Source organism: Ursus americanus, chromosome 29 (assembly GCF_024610735.1).
Source record: "Ursus americanus isolate L20-20 chromosome 29, mUrsAme1.1.p, whole genome shotgun sequence".
NCBI classification, from domain to species: Eukaryota; Metazoa; Chordata; class Mammalia; order Carnivora; family Ursidae; genus Ursus; species Ursus americanus.
This window is the reverse complement of record NC_142155.1, coordinates 5,136,133-5,162,470: the sequence shown is the minus strand read 5'-3', so window position 1 is coordinate 5,162,470 and position 26,338 is coordinate 5,136,133. Positions and strand designations below refer to the sequence as shown.

General features: G+C 35.9%; 1 protein-coding gene across 2 annotated transcripts in view; it reads right to left on the bottom strand.

The window, feature by feature from the left end:
* Window positions 1–26,338, bottom strand: part of LCA5 (lebercilin LCA5) — a 69,472-nt gene that overhangs the window by 25,365 nt on the left and 17,769 nt on the right. For both annotated transcript variants that reach the window (XM_087856928.1, XM_087856929.1), the window contains exons 2-3: window positions 21,913–22,252; window positions 17,157–17,686 (exon numbers count right to left, since the gene is read on the bottom strand). In XM_087856928.1, coding sequence (XP_087713054.1) covers window positions 17,157–17,686; window positions 21,913–22,111 — 729 coding nt within the window. In that variant the 5' untranslated portion in view covers window positions 22,112–22,252. The remainder of the gene's footprint in view (window positions 1–17,156; window positions 17,687–21,912; window positions 22,253–26,338) is intronic.

Below are 26,338 nucleotides of genomic sequence, written 5' to 3'. Positions count from 1 at the left end.
GTTAAATGCTTGAGTTGGACTAGAGAGTTCCCTGACAAGGTGTTTCAGGGCTGCATCAGATTGCTGGGCTACTGAGTTTCTGCAGCCTAACTCACCAGTCACCACACAGAGTAATTCAACCTTTATCTGGCTGCCTGTAAAGAAATGCTAAAATTTGAAAAGCCAATGGATGAAATCGGTAGATTTTAAATATTTTTGGAAAAACAACAGAATCATTGAGGTACACTGAACTCACTTGAAAACCAATGCAAAAACAATTTCTATGGTCCTTCCAAAGTCTGGAATACTACTATGCTGTGATGTATTTACTTTTAAATAATGTACTTTGAGAGCACTTTCTTTTTCAGTTATACATTAGGTGCCTAATAAGTACCAGGCACTGAGATAGAATCATCATTAACTTTATCTCTAACACTGTTTATCACCACCTGCAAGATTTTATAGACTGAAAACGGGAGTTCGGATAATCTAAGTGGTAGTGGATATCATAAAACTAGACCAGTAGAGAACCAGAATTTGAACCTAAGTTGAGTATCTGTGTGCATGTATAAAATTCTGTTTCATGAGGAACTCAACATCTTCGGAAGTAGTTATTAGGTAACAGCATAACTAAATATAAACTAAATAATTTTTTAATTTGGTCTTAAATTCTGAGCCAATAATTTTTGACAAGTTAGCAAAAGTCATCACTGTTTCCATATTAAAGATGCCTTCATAAAAATGCATGTATTCTAAATCTTTTTGAGTGATATTAATCACAGGAAAGCCAATTTAATCATAGTTTTTCTTGTAGTAATAAAGTTAAATTCTTTTATTTTAAAGATTTTATTCCTTAAAATAAAAGAATTTAACTTTAAGAATATTTTATATTTATTATATTTAACTTTTATAATAAAGAATAAAATCTTTAAAAGAATTTAACTTTATTACTACAAGAAAAACTATTATTCAGTAGCATAGTTTAGATTCCTTATATCAACAAATAACCAAAACTGATCTGAAAATGCTTTACTGATTTCCATTTCCAGGAATTTTCCATTAGTATACTTACATATGCATGCGAAGACTTAAGTTCACTGCCATTATGTATATTTATACTACAACGAAGCAAGTTCCTAATATAAATGTTAGTAAGGGAAGAGGTTCAATATATTATGATATATATACAATAGAATAGTATATCACCTTCAAAAAGAATGAGGCAGGAGAAAGTGATGTCACCAAAATGATGACATACATCATTCCTGACATCATTCCCCCTTCTAAGAACAATTAACAACTACTCATGGACAAGACACCACTGAGACAACCCTAGAACACAGGAGTGAGGCTGAAGCAACCCCCTGCACCAGAGACCAAGACAGACTGCATCAGAAGGAACAGCTACACTCTGATCCCACTGCCCTTCCCCCAGGCTGCCACAACACCACACCTCTAGTTCCTTCCATGGGAAGAGAGAGCCCAGAGGAACATCCAGCTCCTGCAGAACTGTCGGTTACTTTGTGGGAGCCCTTATTCTGGTTTCATTTTACGAGGATCACAGGAAACTGCAGGACTCAAGCACTGGGAATCTGACTGTGACAGAAGTGGAGAGAGGCTTCTAACAACCAGCACTCAGATCTTGGCAGACCAAATTCCTATCTGCAGAGCCCAAGCAGTAATACCCAAGCCGCGGCCCTGCTCATCTGCAGATCAAGTCTGGGGTGGAGTCTGACTAGGAAACTCAGTGGTGCAGGTCTGCCTACACTGGATCCCCAAATGAGGGGATCCCCAGCCCTCGGGTTTGGTCTTCCAAGACCAGCAGGGCTGAGTCACAGCCCTAACCTGTTGCAGACTGTGGCTCCCAGCCTCTTGAGACCAGAAAGCCCGTTGTAGAAAATTTAGGAGTTGTCTAGAAAGGGCCCCCCTAATCCTGCCTAAGTAGGAGACTGAGTCATAGCCCCCTCACTGCAGAACATGGCTCACAGTCCCATCTGACAGAAAGAGCTGGCAAGAACAGCTGGAGACTGCATAATAACTGAGTAACTCTCAAGCTGAGAGGTGGGCAAGCAGAGCTGATGACCTGTAGACAAAGCTAGTTGCCCTGTTCATCCAGGGAACTTGGGGCACAGGTCAGGTTGAGTCAAGACCATAAACAAAGAGCATTAGTGGCCTTGGAGCTGCTTCTCCTTCTCCTGCTGTGCCTTGACAGGGAAATAATTCATTGCCTCACCTATTGCTGAATAACAGCCTTCAGCTGCCTGACCAGGGCACCACATGGGAAACTGTGTAACCCATCCAACAGCCGTGCTTACAGTAACACTTGAATAGAAAGCACAGCCTGTGACTTTTCTTATCTGGAGAGCAAAACCAGTGGCTTCACCAGAACCGGATATTTGATGCACACTCTTGCTTTACTTGGGTCCCCAAACAATGAGCTGTGCAGGTGCTGGGTCCTGTCCTGCTGCCCCACCTACTGCTGTGAATAATACTCAGGCCCTGTCTAATAAGCCTGATTAAAGGGTCTAGGCAATAGCAGAGACCATCCTACAACCTCACTTGGGCAGGGAATCAAGCCAGCAGTCCTGCCAGCTGTTCTCAGTGGCATGTCCCACCACCCCTGACCTCAGAGTGCAACCAGTTGCCTCCCCCCAAAACAGACTGTAACAGCAGACCCCACCTGTCCAAGGACATTACCAGCAGAAACCCAAGCCAAGCTAACTGACGAAGAACCGTCTCTGCCAAAGTGAACCTGCAAAGTCTAGAAGAGACTACTTACTCAAATGTGCAATACCAATGTAAGTATCAAAGATCACAAGAAATCAAATAGGATACCACTGAAGGAAGCCAATAAAGCTCTAATAATTAATCATAAAGAAATGGAGATCTATGAACTGTGACAATTCAGAATAATCCTCTTGACAAAAGAGAACCCTCTTACACTGCTGGGAATGCAAACTGGTGCAGCCACTCTGGAAAACAGTATGGAGGTTCCTCAAAAAGTTAAAAATAGAAGTACCCTACAACACAGCAACTACACTACTAGGTATTTATCCAAACGATACAAAAATAGTGATTCAAAAGGGCACATGCACCCCATTGTTTATAGCAGCAATATCCACAACAGCCAAAATATGAAAAGAATCCAGATGTCCACTGACAGATGAATGGATAAAGAGGATGTGGTATACACACACACACACAGACATGCGCACAGTGGAATATTACTCAGCCATCAAAAGGAATGAAATCTTGCCATTTGCAACAATGTGGATGGAACTAGAGGATATTATGCTAAGCGAAATAAATCAGAAAAGGACAAATACCGTATGTTTTCATTCATACGTGTAATTTAAAAACAAAACAGATGAACACAGGCGAAGGGAAGGAAAAATAAAATAAAAACAGGGAGGCAAACCATAAAAGACTCTTAACTATGGGAAACAAAATGAGGGTTGCTGGAGGAGAGCTGCGTGGGGGGATGGGGTAACTGGGTAATGGGCATTAAGGAGGGCTCTTGATGGAATGAGCACTGGGTGTTATATCCAACTGATGAATCACTAAATTCTACCCTTGAAACTAAGAATACACTATATATTAACTAAATTGTGTTTAAATTAAAAATTTTAAAAAGAATAATCCTCTTAAAGTTTAGTGAACTAAACAGGCTAGAATGTAGGATATTTCAAAATATCCAGTCAGAGGAGCATAAGAAAAAAGAATGAAAAAGAGTGAAGAAAGCCTATGGGAGGGGTGCCTGGGTGACTCATTCGTTAAGCGTCTGCCTTCGGCTCAGGGCATGATCCTGGGATCAAGCCCCACATCAGGCTCCCTGATCTGCTGGGAGCCTGCTTCTTCCTCTCCCTCTCCCCCTGCTTGTGTTCCCTCTCTCGCTGGCTGTCTCTGTCTCTGTAAATAAATAAATAAAATCGTTACTAAAAAAAAAAAAAAAAAAAAAAAGGAAAGAAAGCGGATGGGAGTTATGGGACACAATGAAAAGAAAGGTTTTCACATAATGGGAATTCCAAGAAGAGAAAGAGAAAGGGACAGAAAGTATATTTAAAGGGATAATGGCTGAAAACTTCCCAACCCTGGGGATAAACACAGACCTCTAGATTCAAGAAGCCCATGGGACTGTAAAAAGGTTGAATCCAAATAAGCCTACATCAAGACATGTTATAATGAAATTGTAAAAAGTCAAAGACGGAATTTTATAAACATCAAGAGAAAAGAGAAGTTACACAGAAGGGAACACCCATAACACAATCAGTGGATTTCTCAACAGAAACTTTTCAGGACAGAAAAGAAAGGGATGACATGTCCAAAATTTATTTTTTTAAGATTTATTTATTAATTTGAGAGAGAGAGAGAGAGCAAGTGTATGACCAGAGGGGCAGAGGGAGGGGGAGAGAGAATCCCAAGCAGACTCCATGCTAAGCGTGGAGCGCCACATGGGGCTTGATCTCATAACCCTGAGATCACAACCTGAGCCAAAACCAAGAGTCGGACACTTAACCGACTGTGCCACCCAGGTTCCTGGACATATTCAAAATATTGAAAGAAAAAAACTGTCAACCAAGAATGCCACCTGGCAAAGCCGTCCTTCAGAAATGGAGGGATAAGGACTCTGCCCAACAAACAAAAACTGAGGGAATTCATGATCACTAAACCTGCCTTACAAGAAATGCTGAAGGGAGTTCTTTGAATGGAAATAAAAGAACATTAATTAATATCATAAAAACATAAGACAGAGTAAACTTACTGGTAATTGTAAATATAGAGTCACAGTTCGATCCTGTAATATGGTAATTTTGATGCATAATTCAATTGCAGCTCTAGATTAAAAGTTTATAAAAACACAGTAAAAATAACCATAGCTACAATAATCTTATTAGTTACACAATATTTAAAAATATGTAAGTTGTAACATCAACCTAAAATGTGAGAAGTAAAAGTGTAAAGCTTAAGAATTCTATTAACTTGGGGCGCCTGGGTGGCGCAGTCGTTAAGCGTCTGCCTTCAGCTCAGGGCGTGATCCCAGCGTTCTGGGATAGAACCCCACATCAGGCTCCTCCGCTGGGAGCCTGCTTCTTCCTCTCCGACTCCCCCTGCTTGTGTTCCCTCTCTCACTGGCTGTCTCTCTGTCAAATAAATAAATAAAATCTTAAAAAAAAAAAAATTCTATTAACTTGTTATTAGTTTAAAATAGAGTGTTATAGTTAAAAGATATTTTATGTGTAAATAAAATATCATGATAAATGACCACAAGGGAAAAATCTGTAGTAATTACACAAAAGGATATGATGGAAAGTCAAAGCATTCTGATAACACAAGGCATCAAAACACAAAAAAGACAACAGGATAAGAAACAAGGAACAACAGAACCACAAAACCCCAGAAAACAATTAATAAAATGGCAACAATAAGTTGTTACTTATCAATAATTACTTTAAATGTAAATGGCTTAAGTTCACCAATCAAAAGATATAGAAATGATGGTGGAATACACTGAGGGAAAAAAAAAAAGATCCATAGATATGCTGCTTACAAGAGACCCAACTATAGCCTTAAAGACACACACAGATTGAGAGAAGCGATGGAAAAAGACATTTCAAGCAAATGATAACCAAAAAAAAAAAGGCAGTGGTAGCTATAGACAAAGTAGACCTTAAACTAAAAATTATAAAAAGAGACAAAGATTATAATATAATGATAACGGGGTCAATTCATCAAGAAGATATAACAAACATCTTGTAAATATTTATGCACCCAGGATCCGAGTACCTAAATACATAAAGTAAAAACTAACAGAATTAAAAGGAGAAATAAAGAGTAATACAATAATAGTTGGGGACTTTGATAATCCACTTTTAACAACGAATATATCATCTAGACAGAAAATTAATACAGAAAGAGCGGATTTGAACAACACTATAGACCAAACAGGCCTAACATATGCATATCCAACAACAGCAGAATACACATTCTTCTAAGTGAAAACGGAACATTTTTAAAAGATAAACCACATGTTAGGCCACAAAACAAGTCTTAGCAAATTCAAGATTAAAATCATACCAAGTATTTTCTCTAGGCACGATGGCATGAAACTAGAAATCATTAACAAGAGGAAAACTGGATAATTCACGGATACATGGAAATTAACACTCTTGAATAACCAATAATCAAAGCCAGAAAAGGACAGTACCAGAAAAACAAAAAAAACAGACAATATCCTTGGTGAAAACAGATGCAAAAATTCTCAATAAAATACTAGCAAACCAAATTAAACAGCATATTAAGGAATCATTTACCATGACCAAGTGGGATTTATACCTGGGATGCAAGCAAGGATAGCTCAACATACAGAAATCAACAATGTGATATATCGCATTAATTAAATGAAAGAAAAAAATCATATAATCATCTCAATAGATACAGAAAAAGCATCTGTCAAAATTCAACATCTGTTCATAATAAAAACTCTTAACGAATTAGATACAGAAGGAACACACCTCAACATGATACATGCCATATATAATCCCATAGCTAATACCATACTCAATAGTGAAAGGATGGAAGCTTTAGTTTTTCCTCTAAGATCCAGAACAAGATAAGGGTGACCACTCTCACCATTCCTATTTAAAAAAATCCTACTCAGAGCAATCAGGTAAAAAATAAAATAAATAAATAGCATCAGAATTGGAGAGGAAGAAGTAAAATTGTCTCTATTTGAGATAACATGATTTTATATGGAGAAAATAATCCCAAAGACTCAACCAAAAAACTGTTAGAATGAATAAACAAATTCACTAAAGTTGCAGGATACAAAATTAATCTACAAAAATCAGTAACATTTCTCTATACTAACAATGAATAATCTGAGAAAGAAAGAAAACAATCCCATTTACAATAACACCAACACAATAAAATACTTAGGAATAACCTTAACCAAGGAGGTGAAAGATCTTTACTTTGAAAAATACAAGACATTGTCAAAAGATATCAAAGAGAGCACAAGTAAATGGAAAAAGGTAACCTGTGTTCATACAGGGGAAAAATTAATAATATTGTTCAAATGTCCATACCACCCAAAGCTATAACTATAGATTCAATGCAATCACTATCAAATTCCAATGGCATTTCTTAAAGGAGTAGAAAAAAATCCTAAAATTTACATGGAACCACAAAGACACTGAATAGCCAAAGCACTCCTGAGAAAGAGAACACAGCAGGAGGCATCAAACTTCCTTATTTCACGGTATACTATAAAAAGCTATAGTAATCAAAACAGTATGGTACTGGCATAAAAACAAAGAGATCAATGGAGCAGAAATGAGAGCCCAGAAATAAATCCAAGTATATATGGTCAGTTAATATTTGACAAGGGAGCCAAAAATACTTAATGGAGAAAAGCAGTCTTTTCAATAAACGGTGCTGGGAAACCTGGATATTCACATGTAAAAGAATGAAACTAGACCCCTATCTTACACCACTCTCAAAAATTAGCAAAATGGATTAAAGACTTAAGCATAAGATCTAAAATGATGAAACTCCTAGAAGAAAAATAGAAAAAAAGCTCCTTGACATGGGTCTTGGTGATGTTTTTTGGATAGGACACGAAAGCACAAGCAACAATATAAAAAATAAACAAGTGGGACAACATCAAATTAAAAAGCTTCTGCACAGCAAAAGAAACCATCAACAAATTAAAAAGACAACATACTGAACGGGAAAAAATATCTGCAAGCCATATATCAGATAAGGTGTTAGTATCCAAAATACATAGAAATCCTACAACTCAACAGCAAAAAAAAAAAAAAAAAAAAAAAAGGTCAAAAACCTGAATAGACATTTTCCAAAGAAGATAAGGCCAACAAGAAAGATGCTCAACATGACCGGTCATTAGGGAAATACAAATCAAAACCACAATGAGATATTATCTCATAGAATAGCCATCATCAAAAAGACAAGAGATAACAAATGCTAGTAAGGCTATGTGAATAAAAGGGCCCTTACACATGGTTGGTGAGACTGTATGCTGGTACAGCCACTTTGGAAAACAGTATGGAGGATCCTCAAACAACTGAAATCACAATGACTCTATGATCTAACAATTCCACTTTTGAGAATACATCCAAAAGAAAGAAAAACACTAGTTCTAAAAAATATGTGCACCCCCATGTTCATAGCAGTATTATCTGTAATAGCCAAAACATGAAAACATCAATGGATGAATGGATAAAGCTGTTGTGATGTATACATATGTATACAATGGAATGTTATCAGCTATAAAAAATGAGAAAATTCTTCCATTTGGAACAGCATGAATGGACCTTGAAGGCATTATGCTTAGTAAAATAAGTCACAAAGATACACTGTATATTCTCAATTACATATGGAATATTTAATTTTTTAAAAATCCTAGAAAACGAGATCACATTTGTGGTTACTAGGAGGGAAATGAGGGGGAGGGAGAATTGGCGAAAGACAGTCAAAAGGTATAAACTTCCAGTTATATGATAAATAAATACTAGATACGTAATATATAACTTGGTGACTTCAGTTAACACACTGTATGATATACATGAAAGTTGTTAAAAGAGTGAATCCTAAGAGAATCACGGGTAAAAAATAGGTTTTTTCTTTTCTGTTTTCTCTTTTTACTGAATCTATAAAAGCTGATGGATGCTTACGAAACTTATTGTGGTAATTACTTCACAGCAAATGCAAACCATTAGATTGTACACCTATACAGTTTTGTATGTCAGTTATATCTCAATGTATCTGGAAAATTAAAAACAGAATGAGGCAGATTTTATATACACTGTGTTTATACACACATATATTACGTGTACATGCATAATAATATGTAAAGAGTACCAAAATGTTTCAGTAAAAAAAAAAAACATACTTAAGCAGTGTACACGGCACACTCCCATTTGCAGTTAGAGAACTAAAAGAGGATATACATATATGAATTTGCACATGTTGAGATGATTTTTTAATAGTGATTATTTCATGGGAAGGGGTCTACAAGGATAGCATAGAAGGGATACTGATGTTTCATTGTATACTTTGTATTATTTGAATTTTTAGACCTTTTGTAATGCTTGTATTACTTTTCAACAGAAAAATTATTTTAAATATTAACAATTGTTTTAAATGGGTAGTTTCAAAGGACTCTGTAAAATTTATTCTCTGGAATGTTTTTAAACTTTACCCTTCAATCATAGATCTCATAATTTCATTGTAAATCTTCTCCCACCAAAATCGGTAAAAAAAATCTACAATGATATCTAGCCAATCCCTTGAATTATTATACAATGAAAACTTAGTAGGCTCTCAATAAATGCTATTTTTTTTATAAGGAGTTCCTTTTTTTTTCAATATTAGAAATCTTTCATTCTCCCAATATTCAATAATAGATATAATAAGGACTTAATTTTGGGGGGAGTGAATATGGTTTACCATGCTAAAAACACTTCTGGCACATAAAAGATTTAAAAATAGATTTATATTCCTCAGGTTTCAGAAACCAAAGGCGCCTCAGAATCATTCCATTTCATTCCTCAATGAAGCAACTGAAACCTCTTGGTTAAGAGAGCTGCACAAAGCCAGAGTAGGACAAGAACAAAACTGACCTCTTGGTTTGACTTCCATCTCTCCTAATTAGCTTCATTTTTTAGAAGTAATACAGAACAGGTAAGTGAGGCAAAGGCAGGCCTTCTGGATTTGAGTTTCTGAAGAGTGAAAGGGCAGAAAAATGCTTAGAGCAGATACCTAGCCACTAGAGTACAGTATGGCAGGGGGAGGTGCAGGAAAGGGCCTAATATTAGATAGTTCAATTTTGGTCCTAAGTAAATTAGGACGGGTAAGAGAAGATAATAATGAATCAATTCTTACTTCTGAAAATGGTTTACAGTGGAGGACAATATTGTTTTTATCACCAAGAAACAAATACTACTTGACGGCAGCTCTAGAGTCAAGGGAATTTGAATGCCAGTCTCTTACAGGAAAACCTATCAAAAGAAAAAGCTGTGAAACTTTCTTCCACAACTGTATGGTACTCAGCCTACTCAAACATTCCCCAAAACCTTCACAAATTTTTAAGAAGGGAAAGCCTTGTTAATATAGTTTATGTTTTCTAATAAGGTAATTTACTCTACGCCAATTCAATGTTAAAATAGAGTTGGATTTTTTTAATGTATTAAATGTGTACCCTACAGTCCTTTTAATGACATGTATATTGTATTATATGTATGATCTTTTCCAAAACTTAGTAGACAATTTCTCACTTAATGATTAAGGATTCTTAAGATAGTTATAATTCATGCTATTTTATTGGTCTTATCTATGACTAATATGATACTGCATCCTTACATCAGGAATGCAACCCCCAACTCTAAGTCTTTCTTATGAGGGGTTGGACAGAATTGGTGCCTTTACCTTCAGCCCCTAGTGGAGGCCAGTCACAGACCTAGTAGCAATGGTGCAGTTTGGCAGTCATTAAAAGAAACTGCATTTTAAGGGGCGCCTGGGTAGCTCAGTCAGTTAAGCTTCTGCCTCCAGGGTTCTGGAATCTCCCTCTCCCTTTGCTGTTCCCCCTGCTCTCTCACTCTCTCTCTCAAATAAATAAATAAAATCTTTTAAGAAAAAAGAAGAAGAAAAGAAAGAAACTGCATTTGGGGGGAGTCACTAATGAAGTTGCTAATAAAGAACTGTTTTTTTTTTTTTGAAGATTTATTTATATATTTGAGAGAGAGTGTGAGCGAGTGTGGGGCGTGCAGACGGGGAGAGAGAATCTCAAGCAGACTCCCTGCTTAAGCACACGGTGTGGGGCTCTATCTCACAACCCTGAGATCATGACCTAAGCCAAAAGCAAGAGTTGGATGCTTAACCGACTGAGCTACCCAGGTGCCCCAGAACTGCTTATGTTAAATCTCAAAGGGTGGTGTGCAGGGGTCACCTAACGGTCCCTTAGACACTTTCAGGAGTCTGAAAGTTCAGAACACTTTTATAATGTAGTATTATTTGCTATTTTCACTCATTGTCATGAATATATAGTGGAATTTTCCAAAGGCTATACATGATATTATATAAAGAAAAGTGTCAACATCCAGAAGATCTGCCTAATACAATGAACAAGTATAAAAGTGATCTGACAGAGTACAAAAAGTTCAATGATTTATAGCTTCAGATTCCGCATTGCAACAAACCTTTAAGAAAGAAGCACCACTTACTAAGTTTTGATGCAGTATCAAAGAGGCATATCTAGTTATCTGAAAAGGCTATTAAAATATTCTTCCATTTTCTAATTCCTATAGACATCTGTGTGAGGCTGTATTTTTAAAATATTTATCAACCGTAACAACATATTGCAACAGATTGAATGCAGAAGCAGCTATAAGTACCCAGCTGTCCTCTATTAAGCCTGATACTGAAGAAATTTGCAAATATATAAAACAATGTCACTCTTCTCCCAATTTATTTTTAGTTTAGAAAATAGAATATTTTTCATGAAAAAATTTTATAACATATAGTGAGTTATTATTTTTAGGAAAATTAAGAAATATTTTTAAATATTCTCAGTTTTAATTTCTGATATGGTAAATATCAATAGATATCCCACATAAACAAAAGCTTCTGGGGAAGGGCGGGGGGTCTGCAATAATTTTTAAACATATAAACAGGTCTTAAGACCACAAACTTTGGGAATCACTGCATTATATAACTATAAATGTTTTTTTGCTATAAAAGTTGGCACACCTCTACATTTTTTGCAGCTTTTTTATATAACTATTAATATTAAAGTAAATAAATATATTAAAATGGGGCTGCTACTATGACAAAACTCTATTCAATAAATTTATTGAAGTAAAAGTCAAAATAATGGTATAAAGCCAACTTTTTTTTTTCTAAAGATTTTATTTATTTATTTGATAGAGATAGAGATAGCCAGCGAGAGAGGGAACACAAGCAGGGGGAGTGGGAGAGGAAGAAGCCGGCTCTCAGCAGAGGAGCCTGATGTGGGGCTCGATCCCAGATCGCCGGGATCCCTCCCTGAGCCGAAGGCAGACGCTTAACGACTGAGCCACCCAGGTGCCCGTAAAGCCAACCTTAAGTAAAGAAATATGTAGTCTGATTTAGCTGCCTACCCCTTTGTACAGAATTCAACAAGTTTAACCACATCAAGCAGTTCTTTATCCCTGGTGTCTGGTCCAAGATGGGGCAGACCACATACACAAGGGAAAAACAGCAGTCATGGGTGGTTTCCTCCATGCATACCTTTGGCTGTTTTTCTCTCGAATCATGTATCCACTTCTTAACTACCGTGCTCTTAAATCACTGAGACTCTGTGCATTCTCTCGGTTCCATCAACTAGCAAAATAAGCCTGCACCCAACACCGAGGATGATATTCAGACAGAAGTTTTTCCACAGCTAAATTATTTACAGGTAACCTTGAAAACTGCTTTTTGTCCCCTCCCCTAAGAAGAAAATATAACTCTGAAAGGGAGTGAGATTGTGGCCTGAAATCCTTCCTGGAATGAGACGATCTATAAACAAACAAAGCTGCCTGCCACAAGTTTCAGCTTAAGGACAGGCTCTTAAAAGAAAAAGCTACACCAAGTGAAACAAATAACACCATTCTTAGCAAAGAGTAGCACAGAACTTAAAGACAGCACTACTAATATTTCACTGCAATTTCAAGGGATACTCAGGACTTTCCCGGGGTTAGTTAATGTGCAAAATGAAACACCACAATTGAGCTTCTAGATTTCTTCTTTACCTAATTAATGGTAGTGACTATAACCTACTGGGTTTGAAGAAAAAAGATTAACTTAGTGTTGGATAAAGTAATAAAACTGAGTAAATTAATGAGGCACAAAAACAAAAGCTAAATTTCACACTGAATTAAGAAACTCAATAGTAAATATTTCAAATTCTGGGTTAATTACTGAGATTATGAAAGATATAATTAGACATAATGGGCCAAAGGCTTTAGGAAGTATGAAAAAGTAAGCTAGAAAGTACAGAATTTCCCTCGGGTGGGTTGCTGAGGCTCCTGCATTCAGAAGAGAGCTAGTATATGGTGTGACAGCTGAAATGAGATTGATTTGAGAGAAGGAGGTTCATAATAACATATTAAATGTCAATTCCAATATAACTTCAAACACAACAGAAATGAAGTAGTTTAGATCTGCCAACCAAACTCTGAGGCTTGTAGCTAATTAACTCAACACTCCTAAGATTTGAGAGTAAACTTTCAAAACCAAGCTATTCCTTCATGTGCATAAAACATTCATAACCTCTTGTGAAAATAATTATTACAACAAAATTAGCTTTGAAATTTGAAAATAAAAGTTCAAACATACTTTTCTCATCCAGAAAGAACTGAGACTATTCACAACTACTCTAAAGAAAATAAAATATTTAGGTGTAATCTAACAAAACCTATATGGATCTATATCCCGAGAATGACAAAATGATGATGGAAGAAATCAACGATGACCCAAATAAATGGAAGAATATACTGTGCTCGAGAGTAGGAAGGTTCAACACAACTCTCCACAAATTGATCCATGTTTAATGCATTTCCCATTAAAACCCCAGGAAGGTGTTTGTAGACAAAGACAAGCGTATCCTCAAGTTTATATGGAAAAGCAGAGGACCAGAATAGTTAAAATAGCCAAACTTTTAAAAATTAAGCATAACATGAAAGAAATCACTCTACCTGATGTTAAGGATTACTACGTTGCCTATAATGAAGAATGTGGGGTATTGGCAGAGGGACAGACTCATAAAACAGACTAAAGAATCCAGAAATAGACCAATAAAAATATGCCCAACTGATTTTTGAAAAAGGTGCTGAATTCAACAGAAGAAGGGTACCTTTTCAACAAATGGTTACTAGAGTAACTGGGTACCACAGGCAAAAAAAACAAAAAACAACAACCAAAAAAACACCTTAACGTAAACCTCACATCTTATACAAAAATTAACTCAAAATGGACTTGAAAGTAAAACAGAAAACCACAAGACCTTTGGATAAAAACACAGTAGAAAATCTCGGGGGCTACAGGCAAAGGGTGACAGAAATAGGCAAAGAATTCTTAGACTTTATACCAAAGCACAATCCATAAAAGAAAAATCTGATAAACTAGATTACATCAAAATTTAAAACTTTAACTCTGACCCTGTGAAGAAGATGAAAAGACAAGCTACAGACTGGGAGAAAATATTTGCAAACCACATATCTGACAAAGGACTTGTAACTAGAATATATAAAGAACTTAAAAAAAATCAGTAACTGCACAAACAAACCAATTAGAAAATAGGCAAAAAACATGAACAATATGAATAGAACCTAGAGATGGCAAATAAGCCCACAAAAGATGCACATCATTAACCAGAGGAATGATACGAGCTAAAACCACAAGATAGCACTAAACACCTATCAGAGTGGCTATAATATAAAAGAGTGGTAACACCAAAAGCTGGCAAGGATGTGGAGAAATTGGATCAATTATACATTGCTGACAGAAATGTAAAATAGCACTGGCACTCTAAAAAGAGAACGGTGTTTCTTACAAAACCCAAAATGCATTTATCATACAACCCATCAAGTGTACTTTCAGGCATATATCCCAGAAAAATGAAAGTTTGTGTTCACACAAAAAACTATATATGAATGATCAGAGCAGCATTATTAGTTAATAGCTAAAAACTGGAAACAACCCTGATGTCCTCCAGTGGGATGTATCATAACACTCTGTGATACATCCATACCATGCAATACTACTCGGGGATAAAAAAGGAACACGCCTATTGATATATACAACTTGGATGGAGCTCAAGGAAAAAAAATGAAATCTATTCATCTCAAGGTTAAACACTACGAGACTCCACTTATATAACATTCTTAAAATGACAAAATTATAGAAATAGTGAACAGATTAGTGGATGCCACTAGAGAGAGAAGGCAAGATGGCAGCTGTGCCCATAAAGCTGCTAACACAGGATCCTTGTGATGGAACTGTTCTGCATCTTGACTCTGGTGGTGGTCACATAAATCTACACATGTGATAAAACTGCATAGAACTAAACACATACACACATGCAAACACAAATGAATGCATGTAAAACTAGTGAAACCTGAGTACGGTTGAAGGATTGTATCACTGTATCAAAATCCATTTCCTGGTTGTAATATTACATTGTAGTTATGCAGTACATTACCACTGCAGAAACTGGATGAAGCATATATGGGATCTTCACATATACTTTTTATACAACTGTATATCAACGTATAATTAAAATAAAAAGTTAAAAACATTTTTTTACATCCAGTAAGAATAAAAAAGAATTGAGGACACTATACAGTTAACAACTATTTCAAAGTCATCACTACAGATGACTGATTTTCATGCTCCCAAGTGGACAGCTACATAATTAACCTCCATCTACTACTCAGAATCCAAAGACTTCTGTTTTTCCTCTCTTCCTTCTTTCTCTTCGTCCCCCCAACACTCCATAAACCTCCTTCATAACTGGCTATAAGAGAGAACCACAGTATTTATGTGTGTGTGTCTTCATTGCGACACCATGTTCTCTCTAGTTTTATACATACACAGAGATTTTGCTTTTTGTTTTTTTAATCATTATTAGCATTCTGTGCTCTTGGTTCCCAATTTTAAAATCCAAGATATGGCACATTTTATACTCCCCTTTAAAAATAATTAAAATGTTTGTCGTTTCTTGTGACAGTTAATTGCTTTCAGACCCTACCCCCACCCTACCTCAAGGTAAGTGGCCCTTTTAAAAAAAAAGTTTCTGGGGCATATGGGTGGCTCAGTCATTAAGCATCTGCCTTCCGCTCAGGTCATGATCTCAGGGTCCTGGGATGGAGCCCCACATCGGGCTCCCTGCTCAGCGGGGAGCCTGCTTTTCCCTCTCCAACTCCCCATGCTTGTGTTCCCTCTCTCACTATCTCAGCTGAATAAATAAATAAAATCTTAAAAAAAAAAAAGTAGCATTAAAAAAAAAAGTTTCCATATGTTTGCTCTGCAGCTTGGGTTGATCACCAATGAAGCCTATACAACAGGGTATCTTCTGTGCACTGAAACAGAAGATAATGATTGCTAATTGTATAGAATAAGTTAGGTACTTTTTCTAACCACTGATTGACACAGTATTAGTAAGCCACTGCCCCTGGGCTTAGCAGTGGTATACTAAACATGGTATCCTATACAAAGATGCACTATAACATACCATGTATTAAAAACACCTAATTAATACATTGCAGAAAGTTAATTTATTTGTAGTTCTGACTTGCACTTGTTCAGAGAGCTCTCACAGCGGGCATTATTCCCATACTTTTTCTCTAGCTTTGCCTTCCTAACTACTCATCGATTTTCATAAGCCCTGACTCAGGGCTTCTGTTTGATATACATATATACACACACATATATTCATATATATATATGTTGTATATGTATTTAGTTCTACGCAATTTTATTATGTGTATGTAATATACATACATATATACATACATACATAGACACACACACACGTACGAGGTAGCATCTAATACAAATTCTTTGTGTAACAGTCATGGAGTAGTACTCTTTTTTCAACTCATTCCAAGAAAAATATCTTTTTAAAAGCTCTGCTGTATTCTCAGACTAGCAACTCAATATTTTTCCACCTACCTCTCATATTAGTTTCTATCTGGGGGAATAAGGGTAAGCCCTGCCCCCAAAAATGTCTTTTACAAATGTTCAAAGAAATAAAAACAAAGTATTTTTCATGTGGCATTTCTTACACAATGGCCCCAACTGTCAGTTTTATACACTACAGCTATTAGTGTATCATTTTCAATTTTAGAGAAACAGATAATCAAATAATGTATTTCCCCAAAATGACTAAGATTCATGGAATTAAACACTCATTCATCAACAGGTGGCCCATTAATGTGTAAATTTTTTCTATCTTGCTCTTAAATATACAATCTTAATTTTTTCTTAATCTCGTACTCAGAAAGATAGTTTTAAAATATTAAAAAAATAGTTTTCATTTTCAAGCATATGCTGAACTGCAATAAGCAGTCTTAACAGAGCACATTAAACACCCAATGAAAAACAACACAAAGCACAATTAGAAGCTGTGTAAGTTTTACCTTAATTCTTCTCTCGGTGTCATCCAATTTTAACTCTGCTGAAACTAGTTTCTTTGCCAAATCATCTCGCTCAGGTAGGTGTCTAGCTTCAGAGATCTTTTTCAGTTTCTGTAAGGAAAATTTTGTCCTAAATAGTTCACCTTCTGTATCTTTCACCCTTTTCTCAGTTGCCCGTTCTTTCTCTTGAGATTTTCTTAAGCGTTCTTTGAGTGCTGTAATCTCATTGTTATGACGAGCAATAAGTTGCGAGATTTCATTTTCTGTATCTTCAAACTTATGCAGGGCTTTCTCCTGTCTGTATTGAAGCCTTTTCAAAGCCTTATTTTCTTTTAGCAGCTCAGCTAACTTGACCTGGAGTTCAGTTACTTCATTCTGCAATTCATTGATTTTTAGCAGTCTTGCAGAAAGAACCCGTTTTGTAACAAGATCAGTATCTTTCCGAAGTGGCTCCCTATTGAGGCTCTGGGAGCGAAATCCCACTCGGACTCCCTTTCTGTTTGGTGGACCCTTAGGGCTTGGCTTCCTAGGGGCTAAAAAAGAAACAGTAATAATGTAAAGGAAAAGCTATACCAATGTAATATTATCTTTTCATTCTAACACAAGTGGATCTATAACATTCTTTAGTTATTTTGTTCCTTAAAAAATGATCTTACCATATTAAAGTACCAGGTTTTACTTAGAGGTCTTAATATGTTTTTATTAAGAAAGGTTCAGAATCTCTTTTAAGGAAGGTCAAGAATATTCTGACTGGTACCAAAAGATATCCCAATGGTTTACAGGAAATTATTTTACATTGCTTTAAAAAATGGCAGCATCAGGCTTTACCATCTTTAACTTTATAGATAAGATGGCCAGCCAGAATTCGAACACGAGCATCATCAGCATCAGCATGGGGCTTAATAAACATTGGACAAAATACTGTGATAGTCAAGTAATTTATGCCAAGATATTTGGGATTATAATTTAGAATGTGGAAATACATGTTTTCTCTAAATTAATTAGAACTCTTTTTCTTTATTTGGTGAAACAAGACAACACCACACTGTACAGCAAGAAGACTTGGGTTTGGGACTTTGACCACTTACCAACTCCTTGGGCAATTTAGCTAAACCTTTCCAGGTCTATTTTCCCCACCCATAGAATGAGGATAACACCACCAAACATAATTAGGTTGTTGTGAGGATTAAACAAAGAATGAATGTAAAACAGGAAGTTCTCCACAAATATTCTCTGTCAGTAATAAGAACTTAATCCCACTTATCAGTGATTGAAAATGAAAAACACTTTTAGCAGTACAGATGTGATTTTAAATGCTTGCTTGGGGGCTTTCTTTTGTGTGAGGTTCAAATCAAAAACATTTGACATAATTTGAGAACAAGATGAAAAAAAAACCTACACCCTAAAAAATACAGGCATATGAAATCTTTAAACTGTACATATTAAATAACATTTCACAAAAATTTGGAATGTCATTAGTTTTACTAAAAGTTCATTAAACTTAGGCCCCAATATACAAAGCCCCTGCCCTTTAAAAAGAGACATCTGGAAGTCTGCCACAGTTGAGAATAATGAACTTTAATCTCCAAGGTGACTGCATTTTTTCCATGGAGGAAATGCATTCCAGAAGGGAAAAAAAAAAGAAAAACCAGAAAATTCAACCTTTCCCTACCCTCTCTCCAGCCATGGATACCTTGATTCCATTATGTAAACAAGTAAAGAGTAACAAGTAATATTTACAATTTACATTACAAAATTTCATCTAAAAAAAATGGAAGACTCCAATGTTTTGGATTTCAGTTCTATAACTGTTTGAACACACAAAAGGAAGTGGTAATAATAAGAAATGGGGAAAAGCCTACAACTTTGAACTACACCCTCAAATATCGTAGTAGTCACTAGCCACATGTGGCTTGAGAGATTTGAAATGTGGATAGTCCAAAGTGAGATATGTATGCCATAACTGAAATACATACTGAATTTCAAACAGTTAAAAAAAATGCATAATGTTTCAAACACAGTGTTTTATATTAACTACATTTTAAAATAAAAATATTTTGGACATTTTGGATTAAATAAAATATACTATTAAAATTAATTATACCTGTTTCTCTTTTTTAATGTGGTTATCAGACAATATGAAATTACATGTGTGGCCTGTGCTTGTGACTTGCATTGTATTTCCCCCGGACAGCACTGCTCCAATTTTAAATTGGGGCATCCATCATTTCGATTTTCTTTCCTTCCCCACATACTGAGTTAACAGTTTTGGTATCCATATACTTTTATGGAATATGGACTCAATTCTTGGAATGACAAAAACTTTATACATAAAAATGATTATAAAATTATATTTCTCAGCAAACAAGATTTCATACAAATAGAAACTTATTTTATTTGAAAAGTTAAGACCTATATAAGAATCAGGATAGAATTTTCCACTAATACCTTACTTCAAATGTTCAGTCAGACAGGAAGGGCTTCCAAAACCAACTTTTTCACATCCTAATAATCTTAACATTTAGTTTTAGCATGTTCTGTTAGCATGACTAAAAACTGATCATACGAAGTACATTTAACCTGAACTCAAAAATATTTCCTAGCTTACTTTATTTTCATTTTTAAAACTATCAAGATGAAATACGGTGCTAATAAGAGAAAAGATGACTGTCATGTGTTATCACTCTTCTTCTACCCCTGTTAAGTCACTATGAAAAGAGGGTGAGAAAATGTTGCTTTTTTTCTTCCTTCAGGTGATAAAAATAAAATATGACCCCTTTAAAAAACATGTAAAGATGTATTATGCATCTATAAAAGACTTAAGATGTTTATACTATTGATAAAACATGAAATATAATAAATATATAACAGGTAATATATAAACATGTATAACTTAAACTATCACATTTTATCATTATGCACATAACTTTTGATAAAGCAACAATTTTATTTTTAAAAATAATTAGATATGCTGAAAATTAAAAAGAGAAAGGAAGAATATGCTATCAAACATGCAAATCCACAAATTCAAGTGTTTAAGATACTGTTTTAATCACATTTGCTCTGTCCTTAGTTTACCGGTACACTCGTGGTTGCCAGCTTAAAAAGAAACTAATTCAGTGTTTAACACTAAGGTGTTTAACTGTAATAGGTGTGGTCCTGTTGATTGATCTAAGGTAGACAAATTACCACAGATTTTAATTCAGAAGACAATACAAAGCAGAAAATAGTACAAGTCAGACTGAAGATAATAACTGAAATTTTCTGGGTGATGTTGGAACGGTTTTTCAAAGCTTTTTCTCAATTATCTTCTTAAATAAGGTAAGGTTTAAGAATTTCTGACTCCTTAATTAGGTGGCCTCCTAAATTGCTTCTGGGGAAGTGGTGAAAAATTAAAGTATTCCTACCAATAGCACCAATAATTCCCCAAATATGTAAGTTATTTCTTAGGAATAAATAGGCATTTTCTAAGGTTCAACCCTACAGTCCATTTGTTCTTAATTAGACAGCAAAAGTTTAATACCACAAAATCAAAACAAGAGGCTCACACTGAGACAGATTTAGAGGAAAAGACCAAAAACCTACAGCACTGTACAAGCAAAAGAAAAAGAAAAAGCACCCAATTGTTATAAGAATGGACATTCCTGGGAAGTTAGATCAGAGGTCCACAAGAGGGTTGCTTTCAAAAGTAACATATTCTTTCCACAATTTTTAAAAGCAAATATTACTTTTCAAAGTAAAAATTTATAAAGGCAAATTTAATTATACCCTGGCTTAAATCTGTTCAGTAGCTAACTATTTCCCCACAGAAAAGGAGAGCCAATATATTATTATAGGTTTCAAGGTGTCTCATGACCTGACCCCTGTTTTCCTTTTCGGCTTCCAATTTGACCCCTCTCTGCCTTGCAATCCAAACTCTATAATCATTCTAAGCTAGTGCTGTTATAATTGTGCTGCATTCATTAATGTATACTATAACTACCTCATTTACCTTAGCCTAATTTTCTATGGTGTATTTTTCTATGGTTGTCCTTAGATATTTTGTTACTAAAGTACATCTGGCATCTTTTGACCAGAAATTTATTAAGATGAAGAGATTTCTAGAACACTGCCTTGTCAAATATATATTAATATGTAGTTTCAAACTAGGAACATTTTAATAAGATAAATTATTTCTAATGATTAATCTTGTTTCCACTATAACACAGTTTTATAGAAAACAGTGGAAGTCCCAAGTCCCAAATTCCATTTCTAGATTTAATTTGAACTTTTGCAGTAAGCACGGTGTAACCTAGAGGAAGTAATTTTACTCTCTCCATAAAAATGCCCCTTAACTAATTTATAGCAATGTCTTTTGCTGCTTTTTAGAGGTTAAGATTTAAAAAGGTATAAAGATTTTGTGATTTTTTTTTTTTTTTGCCTTTACAGTACCTCAGAAACACCAAGACAAACACTTATTTAGGAAGAAGAGAACAAAATGAGAAGGCTTATTAATGGTTCCTTCTTCTGTATATAGTATGATTTTGATTATAACAAAGGATAATACACAGCACCATAGGCAACAACTATATATAACACTATATATACAACTAAATATATATAACTACATATACAAAAATACATCTTATTCAAAACGTCGATCAGCCCATTTCCATGCACATATCAATATATACACAGTAATAGAAGTTGCATTCGTACAACTTTCCTAAACACTCAAAATGAGTCTTCTAGGTCCCCTGGACTCTTAGAGAATGCTTACCTTGATGATGCACTTGGCTATCTGAAATTTGTCTTTTAGGATTGTTTCCCTTAATACTCGTAGGCGAAGAAGAATTGACCAGCGATGACCGGCCAGAAGACTGTGGCGTACTTCCCAAATCAGATGAGCGATAAGAGTAATGGTGTTTGCCTGCCTTACTTTCTTGATCATTATCTGGACTTCTTTCTCTTTCCCCCATGGTTTTGAAAATAGTCTCTATTCACATAATTTCACAGATTCCTTTCTCCAGAAAACTCCATGACAAGCCTGAAGAGCAATGTTTAGAATCTTCAGATCCTGGTGATAATATTCACGTCTGCACTTTGTTTTCTCTAGGTATCTGTAGTAGAGATTAGCACATTAGCAATGAGAAGATACACTTTTTGCCCCTACAATTAAGGAAGGGGAAAGGAAACTCATTATATTTTGTTAAATAGGTTTTACGGTTAATTACAATGAAAGATACTAAAAGCAAATAATACACTGCTTATAATTTTTAAAAGAAGCTGTAATTCAATTTACCTATATTTTCACACACTGTTGTTTATCGTATGTGGGGAAAAGAATGTTGTAGCTTGGACAGAGAACATGTAAAATGCCTGACATATAACTGTTTTTCAATAAAAATTAACTGACTTTGACTCCCCTGAATCTTAAGATTTATAATAAAGACAAATGCTGATTTTTGACAGATGTATAATGATCAAATCACCATTTTTTTCTTTTCTGGGGAGGCAGGGGGTGGTTAAGGCCAGCCTGCTAATAGGAACAACAACAAAAACCTAACTACATCAAAGTGTAAAACTAAAGTATGTAAAAAAATTAATCAAATTAAAACACCTGATGAAAAACATCTGCAATATGACACAAAAATGGTTACCATCCTTAACATATATAACTCATACCACCTCATAAGAAAAATATGAGATCAAAAGTTAAATGGGCAAATACATGTTAAGACCCACAGCTGACAATACAAATGATAGGCACATAAAAATATTCAACTTCAGATACCACTTTTTTTTTAATTTGGCAGAAAGAGAGAGAGAGCACAAGCAGGGGGAGCAGCAGGCAGAGGGAGAGGGAGAAGGAGAAGCAGGCTTCCTGCTGAGCAGGGAGCCTGACGTGGGGCTTGATCCCAGAACCCTGGGATTATGACCCGAGCCAAAGGCAGACAGACGCTTAACTGACTGAGCCACACAGGTGCCCCTTCAGACACAATTTTTAAACTTACCAATTATCAAAGATTTTTTCAAAACAACACTCAATGCTGCTAGAATGCCTATCAAGAAAAGATAGGCATTCCGAAAATCCACAGGATTTTCGGAAAAAATGTTGGCAAGATGTATTAAAACTTTAATTGCACTTTAACCTTTGATCCAATAATTCCATTCCTAAATAATAAGAAAATAATCCTAAAAATGGGGGGAAAGTTATGTACCAATGTTTATACAGTACAATTTTTTTTAAAAGATTTATTTGAGAAAGAGAGAGAGAGTGCAGGTAACCAACTGTGCCACCCAGGTGCCCCTACAGTACAATTTTTTTTAAAAACAGAGGCAATGTAAATGTCTAACAATTGCAGAATAATTAAGAATATTGTAAAAATCAATACAGCATAACATCATGCTGTTGTTAGAAACACTTATAAAAGGTTTGTGTTACCAGAGGAAATGTTTATAGAACTACAGTAAAGAGGAACTTCAAGCTAGTGAATACAATATGATCTCAGCTATACATATTCATTGAAAAAAATACTGAAAATACTGAATATTCTTCCCTCAGAAACTGAAAAAATTTTATAAACCACGAGATACATATACAACAAAATAGTGTCTGTGCAACATGAATTTTAGATGATTTTCTTCTCTATGTATTTTTATTTTCTAATAAAATAAAATTGGTTTACCTTTTTAATTGGAATAATTATTTTTAATATTCAGAAAAAAACAAAATCCCATTGACAAAATTAGTAATTCAAGTATAGTCGTTCTAGTACTATACAGCAAAAGACGTACGTACCAGGCAACACTACTACTGTTCACTGCAGCAGTATTACAGTGCTGGAGGACTAAAACAATCAGAAGGACCATCAAAAAGGAACTGGCAACATACTATAAAGCTTCTAAAGGAATGAGCACTACCTCTGTGTATTTTCTGCAGTCTGGAGTGATCTCCACAATATATTAAGAAAAGGAATATGGACAAAGCATGTATATTACCATTTATCAAAAAAGATTACAAATTTGTATATATAATGTTTCATATTTTTAAAAAGTAAAAGGACAAACTAAACACTTAATGAAAAAACACTTAATGTCCAAAAAAACTTTCAGCAAGAATGGAAATGTTTTATAATCTGTGCTATCTGGTATGGTAGCTGGCCACATACGGCTACTGAGCCCCTGAAATGTGGCAAATGTGACTGAAGTATAATTTTTAATATTGTCGAATTTTAATTTTTAAAAATGATACATAATGATGTTTGGCTCACTGAATCTCAATGATCTCATTTTTAAAGAGAATAATAATAGTAACTTCCTTAGAGAATTGTTGTGACAGTTAAATAGGATAATTCAATAACTATGACACAATAAGCACTCAGTAAAAATCAACATTTACAATTCAAACATACAAGATGCTCAGTAAATTGATTGATAGTCCTTGTCAAAGACTTAGTTTTAATTACAATATAATTAAAAGCTGATCATATGGTATAAATAAGGATTATTTGTTTATATGCATATAGCAGAAATAGCTCCCTATGACCAGTTCCATCTTAATCAGAGTTGCCACCTAACTTTTCACTGCAAAAGACAGACCCCACAAAACATTACCTGCCATTCATCTCGTATGCACTAGCACTCATTCTTCCCCACCCCTGCCACAAATATATGCATATAGTTTATTTAAAAAAAGAAAAAAAAAAAGAGGAAACATCCACTGCTCCCTTATTCAAGTACTTCTCCCTGGGATAGCTAGTTTAGTGGCTTATACTTTCATTCTTATGGTATTTCTTGAATTAGCAATTTAAGACTATGAAAGATGAGAGAGAGGAAAAGATGGCAGAGGAGTAGGGGACCCCTTTTTCAGCTGGTCCCCTGAGTCGAGCTGGATATCTACCAGACCATCCTGAACACACACAAAATCAGCCTGAGATGCAGGAAGATACATCTGGATCCCTACAAATGAACATCTCCAGCGCTGAGTATTGAGGTACAAAGCGGGGAGCCGTGAATCCGTGCACAGATATCAAGGATGAATGCAAGGGGGAGGGAACCACCGCAATCAGGCACCTGGAAGCAGTAGCCACCTGTACTGGGGAGCAGGCCGGACTCACGGACCGGCACCCTCGAGAAAGCAGACTGAGATCGTGAGCCCAGGAACGTGCGTTTGACCGGACTGAAAACCGGAGTTCCCGATTGAGCACTCGAACTAGACTGAAACCAAGAGCTTGGGAGCAGGTGCTCTGGAGCGCGCACCACACTGAAACAGGGAGCTCGGGAGCACGCGTGGAACCGGGGCGGCTGGTGGTGTTAGAAGCACAAAGGACAGAGACGTGCGGGCCCTGGAAGTGAGGGCTGGGAGAGCGACTGTGGTGCACACAACCCCGGACCCTGTGGGGTTTTTGGCAGCACCGACAGAAACAGAGTTAAAGTGGCCAAGAGAGCTCAGTAGAGAGCGGACTGCGATCTATCCGTTCTGACACAGAGGCTAGGATACGGCCACTGCTGCTCTGACTCTCAGAAGAGTCACAGCAAACTGCCAGGGAAAGCTGCCAGAGAACAAAAGCCTGGAAATACCGGCTCACAGTGTGCCCATCCCCATCCCCCCACACAGGGGACGCAGAGACTCTACCCAAACAGGGTTGCCTGAGTATCGGAGCAGCAGGCCCCTCCCCCAGAAGGCAGGCTGAAAAATCAAGAAGCCCACATCCCTAAGGTCCCTAGAAAACAAGTGCACACTGTCTGGGTCGTGGTCAATAATTTGGGCTCTGGGCAACCCCGCAACCTCTCCTCATCGGAATGAGGAGGAGGAAAAACCCTCAGCAAAGAAAGGAGACAGAGACTGTGGCCTCTGCCACAGAAATTATGGATATGGATATAACCAAATTCTCAGAAATGGAGTTCAGAGTAACAATGGTCAAGATGTTGTAGGCTTGAAAAAAATATTAATGAAAATATTAACAAGAATATAGAATCTCTAAGGGCAGAAATGAGAGCAAATCTGGCAGAAATTAAAAATACTATGAATCAACTGCAGTCTAAACTAGATGCTCTGACGGCCAGGGTAAATGAGGCAGAAAAACGAATTAGTGAATTAGAGGATGGGATGGAAGAAGAGAAAGTTAAAACAGAAACTTGGCTCAAAAAAAAAAATCGAATCTCAAGAATGTAGAATAAGGGAGATTACTTACTCAGTGAAA